Raw genomic sequence first — 7,793 nt, 5'->3', positions numbered from 1 at the left:
GAAGCTGGAGCCAGGGAACAACACACTCGCGAGAGCTGAAGTCTATCAGAAGCAATACTCAACTGGCTCGGTGGGCCTCATTTCTGTCCCGTTCACTCTTCCTCCGGCTGATAGTCCTCCTGTAGTTAATTCATTCTTGGTGTTCTTGTGTATTGCCGTGGTGGTCCTATGGCTTCCAAATACTCTACCAACCATCACATCCAAGTCTCTACCGCGTTCCAAAGGAGTCGACTATGGAGGTTTGGCTTCTATAGACGCTGCTGTCGTCCCATCCTCGAGTTTTGCTTGGATAATGTTGTCGGGATAGCCCGTCTATTTACCCGGAAGACTTTTGTGAATTGCTTGAGCTTCGGTTTAACCACGTGTTCATCAGTAATAGCCAAGTGCATGGTCGTAGTGTAAAGTGGCATGGAACATGCAGGGATGGGCTGCAACTGTCCGTACAGACGATACTTGCGACTATTTGCGTTTGTCCTTGATGAAGGAGTCCGAATTATGGAGTCGTTTGGGGTAGTAACGACTTCGGGATCAGTACTCCTTGACCCCCGTGAGCAAAGGCCAAGAACGGCCGTCTTGCCGGGGTGACAGAGACGTCAGCAGTGAGACTCTAGGCAGCATCTTGGCACTGACGCAGTCATCATTGTGCGTAGGCACACAAACTCGCTTGAGTGAAAGCTGGCGCTTCGGTATGGATATTGGCCGGTCATTGCCAGATAAGCTGAATCAGACATTCCGTGTGAGGTTGGCATTGTCTCTGAAAAGGGGCCACTGTGAGAGCTCTGTTGTTGGAATCGACTCTGACTCCTCCTCGCGGTATGTGGGAAAGCAACTTGAAGTTTAGTTAGCGAGTTCTGCATAACAGAAAGTCACTTAAATCATCCTCCCAATGCAGTGTCAAAAATAGTAATGGTTCTTTCGGACCTCGATAACCCGCACGGGTTTGCAGATGGAGTCCCCAGTGTGGCGAGCAGCACATTGGGTAAACCAAGATAGATGCTAGACTGTAGCTAGCCTCTATTATCGCAGTGAGTTATACCAGAGCGACGAAGATTATCCTTATTTCGATGCCAAAGAGACACGTGCTGGAGGACTAACTGATGGTGATGGCTATTTTGATGATGATGGCGGTGATTTCACCGACTTCATAAAGACGTTAGAAGCGACGCGCGGTTATCTGGTGAGGTGAACCCTACCGCAAACTCATAATAGAGCTTCTTGTGGAGAGCAAAGGTGTCAAGATTCTGATCACTAGGCACCCTGGCCGGCGCAGAAAAGGAGTGGCCGGCGCATTGAGTTGCGGAGCTCGAACCGATGAAACTGCTTAGCAAGTACATCGAGATTTACCCTTGACTATGTATATCTGACATGATATCGAATTCCCAACATATCATCTGTGATATTTGTTGGACCCGAAATCTCTCGACATTTTCTAATCAAGACCGTCACTGCTGTTGTTTTAGTTTCTTCGATGCCAAGGTTAAAGTCGTGGAGAAGAGGAAGGACAGCATTTGTAGCAGCGCCTTGCTCCTGGAATTCGACAATCGTCAGGGAGTATTCGAACGTTCTGTCTGGCCACTTGCAATCAGTGCAGCATCCTTGCCAAGCGTCAGTGAAGAAGATCGTGTGGCGACAGACCGTGCGTCGCGAGGCTGTGCAGGGTGTGGCGGCGAGCTGGCCACGACTGGTGATTAGTAGGGCACTGATATAGCTGTCGCGGGATCTTCTGAATTGTGGATGCGAGTACGTTAGCAGAGGTGTAGCCGGGCAGTTGCTGGGGCGAGGGCGACTGACCTGTGATGGTTTGATTCTGCCGGCGTGCTTCCAGAATTCAAAAACAGGGTATGCACATGCGGCTCTCTGCTGGGCGTTCTTGTACATCTTGTTTTAGGCACGGTGGCCCAGGGCCGTGAAACGCACTTTCACCCCTCGATTGTCGCTAGTGCGGCGGTTCGACTTCGGCTTGGTGTATGCATCCACAACCTGGAAGATCTGATGGGAATAGGGCCCAGAGATTGCGACGGTCACTGGATCATACAGAACACGGAAGGGGACACTGGCAGGCACAGTGGGGACTGAGTAGGAAACAGTAGAGGAATAATTGGAGGGAGCATAGGGTCCCTCTGCCTAGGGATATCCCAAACTGGCTGTCAGAGTCCTCCTATGGTAGCTTTCCCCCTCGTAGACAGGTGCGTCTTGCCTCTAATCCATGCATTTTCCAAGATCTGTCGCAGGAATGCTCTCGTTTGTGGCGTCAACCCAGTCTAGGCGAGAGAGTGACGGATCCCAGATAGTTGACTGATGCTCCGAGTTCGAATCAAAATACCCAAAGAGGCTGCATGTGCTCGAAAGCCAGAGATTGTACCGCTCTCCACGGCAGGAGAACTGATTCAGGTGGAAGAGAACTCATTACCGAGTACCCTAGTGGTACCGGAATGATTTGATCCTCTCCATCTGTGTAATTCTCCCCACCCAGTCAGGACCCGCTGGCTGGGTGTGCCGGCAGGAGGCGGGGGAAGTCCAGGCATTATAGGCCCGGGGACAGCGAGGGCTGCCACAGTATTTGTCATAGTGAACTGAATTGCCGAACACGACCTCCGCGGGCCCAAGTAACGGTTCGCGGGGGAAGGACGGCGGTAGGGGCAACGGCGTCGGCGGGCGCATTAGTGGCGGCGGTCGCGGTGGCGCTGTTGGTTTAAGATACAATGCGGCGGCAGGCACTAGGCGCGCAAAAAGAGACATAGCCAGCTGGTCTCGCAACGGGTTCGCTGCTTATGAGAAGATGACAGTCGGGTGAAGCTGGTGTCATCAACTGCAGAGTCGCACTTAGTACTAGGCGAGCACCGGCCATATCTCTGGCTTAAAAGCCTTGGTTGCTTTGTCAACCATGAGCATAGAGGCATCCACTATATAGTGAGCACTGGCTGGCCGGCCGTAAAGAGCATAAGGAACTATTATATGAGCCCGGTGTAGGGTGTTCTCTCGCAGCGCTTTGGTGGCAGTACGGAAGTTTTTCTTAATGCTTTTCTTGTCCATATCCTCGCCGCGCATGAACTGCGCAAAGATGTCGCGGAAAGCTTGGTTTTTTGTTGGCATCTCTTTGGGGAACGACGCACTGGGCATAACTCCAGCCATCTCCAGTATACGGTAGCCAAGGCTGGGGGTTATGTGCCGCACTCAGAGGTCGGAGGTTTCTGGGGGCCGCGTAGTCTACAGTTGGTAGAATTTTCGCACCGTAGCAATAAGACTGATCTCGTCAATAAGCGAATCTTCCGCATCGGAAATGTCTCCTGTTGCGCGACATTGTTACGGTACGCCTGGAGCAACGTACCAAACTCGTCCGAGACATCGAAACCACGCAAGTAAAGCTTAGTGCTGTATGAGGCACAGTAGCCAAACACTTGGATACACTGTCTGGCCACTGAAAATCCGCGCTTAAGTTACGTCAACAGTCCGGAAGGCAGGTGGCGTCACGAAAAATGGTGTGTCAGGCATTTATGCAAGTTGTGTCCGCGTGATGCCACGGCTGGCGGTCAAAAGAGCGCAAATGTAGCTATCACGGCCACTCTTGAACTGCAGGAAGAAATCAGTCAATAGACGGGGAAAGGTAATGATAGTAGAGAGCGGGTGGGGGAGTTATTGACATGCCTGGGCGTGATTCTGTTGGCTCTTTTCCATAAACCATAAGCGGGAAATGTGAATGCGCTGCGCTACTGGGGTTTACGGCAGAGTTCCCAAAGGGCTCGATGGACGACAACATAGCGGTGGTCCGGTTTCGCAGGGTCAGTATATTCCCCGGTGATGTGGCAACAGTAAGAGGGTCATGGGGGTGACGGACTGGGAAGGCGAATAATTGAATTTTGCTTAGGATCAAAATTAATTACCTCTGGTTTGATACCGGGGATTGGGTCATTGGGATCGGGCCCGGTCAAAGTCGCTGTGTCGTCGTCGTTCGCGGCGACTTTTCTCTTCTTTCCTGCCATGGGTGAATGGAAATGATCAACTTCGGGGGAGCGCTCGACTTCCGGGGAGATTGATTTGAGGTCCAAGTCATAAATTGAATCAAAGTCTGAACCCGGGTCACTATCTGTTTCTGGGCAGAGACCAGGTAGTCCGTGTTCGTCCAGTTCCTTGTTGGTTTCTTCCAGATCTATGTTTTTGCTTTCATCGTTTGGCGTAATTCTTGCTTGCAGGAGTGACCTTCGGCCACTCGACTAGCTGGCTGATATATGGGTGTAAGATAACTTCAATTCATTTATTCAATGAATGAGTTCGGTTCCATTCCCCCCGTTCTTTTAGATGCAATTCAATCCAATCTCTTAGTGCCACGCTCATTCGACCAGTTGCATGTAGTCCAGGCCGAAGTATGTTTCGATGTCCTGCTTGGGCATGTTCGCCACCACACGGGTCTCCGAGGCACCTTGTCGGCGTACCGATAAAGGGTGAAAATCTCTCGACGCAGCCAGGCGGCCTCGCATTTCGTAAGACCTTTCTCCATCTTGTCCAGAGATAGGTCAATGTCTAGGCCGTGTAAGTGAGCTCAGGCGGACACAAACCTTGGGTCTGTTGGTAATCACCTTAAAGACGCAGAAGGGCCAGCCCTAATAAGCAGCACCCTTTCCGCTACCTGAGCTGAAGAAGGGGTGTCACGTCCCGCGAGCTGTGCACCGAAGGTAGCACTTCTCCGATGATCACCAGATCAGCAGCCCCTAAACTCAGAAGGAACTTTCTGACCGGCTCCGGATGTTCCTTCATCAGACTGCAGAGTCGGGGCGAGGTCCGCTCCGGAGCTTGAGATATTGAACTGAACTCTGACCGGTAAGAGCCTCAATGGCCGCCCGGACTCGATCGCATTCCTTTGGAAACATGTCCAGGACAGATTTTTTCACCAGGTAAAGAGGTTGGTGATACGGTAAACTGGGGAATACTCGGTATCGCGACTCCCGTAACCCTCACTCGCTGTTGTGCGACCCTCCCATGTGGGTTCTGAAATAGTGAGCATCGAGCCGCCTCGAAATGGGAATTATCGTTTCGAGAAAACCAGATAAACAGACCCCGCAGTGTACTTCCAAGCTGAAACTGGGCCACTCCTTCCTGCAGCTGTCATTCCTGCAGGACAGTTTATAGTGCGGGAAGCGTCGGTCGACTTTGCGCCTTCCGGGCGTTTCGGCAAAGAGTAATATCGAGGAAGTAGAATGTGTTAGACGAGGATGGACAGAAGATGGGCGAGAGAGAGAAAGAGCGAACACGAGACAACAGCACGAGCAGGAGCAAGAACCTTGACCCGCTCCTTCTGGGCCGACCGAAGCTCATCGATGTGCATTAAGTTGAGAAGAACTGCATGTATTGGAGCAGCAATAAGCTCCCCCCATTTTAGAGTCTTCAGTCACACTTGCAAACCAGTCTTGAGGATTGCCCTTCAAGCCACGGACCCCATGATCGTATGCGTTCTTTGTATCGAAGAATTTCTTCCTTGAAGGACAATCATACACCCCCGATATAGGCGGAAAGGACGATCTTCCTGCGGAGGTCGTACAGGCTCATATCGAGGATTTCAGCCTGGTATTCGGTCATAGAGACGGCTTTGTCAACATGTCTTTGTTGACCGCCCGCGACTGCGTGACACATGGTTTATTGGGCTTCGCAATGCCGGAAAGACCTGGCTGAGGCTTAGAGAGATGCCGGCCGCAACTATCAGAGTGGCACGGGATTCATCGGACTTTGTATAATTGAAAAGGCTCGAAGATGGTTTAGAAAGGATCTCCATCGAAGTCGTGTGAGTCTCACGCTGGTGGCAGATGCCCAATCGGAGTCGACGCCAATGGACGATTCCTTCAAGCCGGCATTCTTTCGTTGCCAGGGTCTGAAGCTCGGCCTTCGTCTCTGCCATAATAGCATTGCTATTGAGGTTTATGTACCGAGAATGCTGTCTGATGTAATCAGACTGCTGTTTGCTCAGCGTGAGATCTCCTGTCCAGGTAGTTTGGGCTGTATCTCCATGTTTGTCCCGGACAAGGAGTTGAGCCAGAGAAAGAATACCCGGCCACATAAGTGAATCAGCTCAATATATGCTGCACGAGAGGCAAGATCGGCCCATTCTTGCTCTCTGTGATCTTAGGGTCCAACTAAGATGAGCTTGAGAATGGATAAAACACCCAAAGTCAGTCGCCAGGCCCTGAGGATACCTCACGAAGAGCTTAACCACTGTCCAACGGGACAGCAACCCAAAGGCAAGCAGAATCTTATCAACCCAATTTCATAGTTGGGATGTTCCTCTGCATTCCAAGAATGCTTCTGCTGCAGATATGAAGAGCGCATTATCATCCTCAATAAGACCTTCTAGACCCAGCTATGCATTACGGTCAGAATCCTTTGCAGATATTGAAGACGTAGAACAGAAGAGATTACTTACCATCCGAAGAAAACTGCGGACTCAGCCAAGTCTTCAGTCGAGGCTACGACGTATACCATCGAGCACAGCAGTGGGATATATTTCGAGAAAGTCCACAGGGCCCGACTCCAGCTTCAGAACATGTGCTATGTATGCAGAGTAAGGTAGCCCTGTAGGCAGGCTCTAGGAATGAGAACTTCAGTGCCATAGTTCCCAAGGAAGCCGGTCCACACCGCGGTGAGTGGGAAGTAGACCCGCCTACTTGTTGATAGAATCTGCCACCGAAACGCTAAGAGCATGCTGATTAGCCAATAACCCCCCAGGTTCGTAGGATTGGTTACGATAAGAGTTGAACTCAATGTTCGAGATCGTTGAAGCATCGCAAAAAGAGCGGATTCCAGATATCCAGCTGTGTAGCACGCTACCAGGCGCCTGTTTTAGTCACGACTCAAATAAGGGCTATCAGTCGGGGCAACAACCTCGTCTCAACTCGGTGGGCAATTCTAGTGGAGTCCTTGGTGCTTCGCTCGAGTATTCGATCCCTTTCCAGGCATTTGACGTCTATGGTATGTGGAAATTGAGCATGGTCTTTCACGCCTCCACATTGATCCCCTCGAGGGATGGATTCTTTGCCCACCCACCACGGCCTTCAAGTCCTTGAGATCCAGGCTATTGAGATGCGCAATCGCAGCTTCTCAGATCCTTGAAGTATCTTTTACCTCGTCAAGTTGGCGCCGTCGTAGAAGAGGATGTTCTCTGCCCTGAGCCGGGGAGTTTGAACCCCTCTCCGCCCTTCTTCTTTAGGGGTCTAGTGTGGGTGGAGGGAGCAGTATCCTTTCTTCTCCTTTTCAATGCAATTGGCATGTGCAGCCTGTTTGGTCATACGGTTTGCTTCCAGGTGCCTTTAGGTGATTGCCACACAATCTCTCCAGTCTCCCACCCCTTTTTGGCAGTTAAGACATGCTGCTCGACCCGTAAAGGTTTCTCCTCGCCTCATAACCATGCGCACCTCGTGCCGTGGTGGTTTCTTCTCCCCTTATCGAGCCCGCCAGGGGTCTCAACGAGGGGCTCTTCTCTAATTCTTGGAATGACTGTCATGAGGAGTAGTTGGGTTGATGGTGTTGGATGTATAGAGAGGGGATGTATGTCAAGATAAGAAAGGCAGGCTGTTGATGAAATACAGTGGTGATAGAGGAACAGTGTCGATGGTTGTGGAAAAGAAAAGAATGAGGTTATCGAATGGTTGATGAACATGGTGGATGAAGTTGATGGATGAAGAATGTAGAAGGAAGATGTAGGAGATAGGTGTAAAAGATGGATGAAGGAGATAGTGGTTGAAAATGGTTGACGAAGATGGAAGAGAAGATGGAAGAGAAGATGGAAGAGAAGATGGAAGAGAAGATGG

At 50.8% G+C, this 7,793-nt stretch overlaps 2 protein-coding genes across 2 annotated transcripts; both read right to left on the bottom strand.

Moving 5' to 3' along the window:
* Window positions 1-1,042: 1,042 nt before the first annotated feature.
* Window positions 1,043-1,878, bottom strand: BO86DRAFT_372022 (uncharacterized protein; the record flags this gene model as incomplete). Its single annotated transcript, XM_025670334.1, has 2 exons — window positions 1,043-1,140; window positions 1,194-1,878. The coding sequence occupies one exon, from the start codon at window positions 1,876-1,878 to the stop codon at window positions 1,351-1,353; it is 528 nt and encodes a 175-aa protein (XP_025522721.1). The 3' UTR covers window positions 1,043-1,140; window positions 1,194-1,350.
* Window positions 1,879-2,307: 429 nt separating this feature from the next.
* Window positions 2,308-2,619, bottom strand: BO86DRAFT_393143 (uncharacterized protein). Its single transcript, XM_025672962.1, has one exon. It carries the CDS (start codon window positions 2,565-2,567, stop codon window positions 2,388-2,390), a length of 180 nt encoding a protein of 59 aa, XP_025522720.1. The 5' UTR covers window positions 2,568-2,619; the 3' UTR covers window positions 2,308-2,387.
* Between the last annotated feature and the right edge of the window lie 5,174 nt (window positions 2,620-7,793).

This window comes from Aspergillus japonicus (genome assembly GCF_003184785.1).
Source record: "Aspergillus japonicus CBS 114.51 unplaced genomic scaffold BO86scaffold_88, whole genome shotgun sequence".
Taxonomy (NCBI): domain Eukaryota; kingdom Fungi; phylum Ascomycota; class Eurotiomycetes; order Eurotiales; family Aspergillaceae; genus Aspergillus; species Aspergillus japonicus.
The sequence above is the reverse complement of the archived record's forward strand: the minus strand, read 5'-3'. Positions and strand labels throughout refer to the sequence as shown.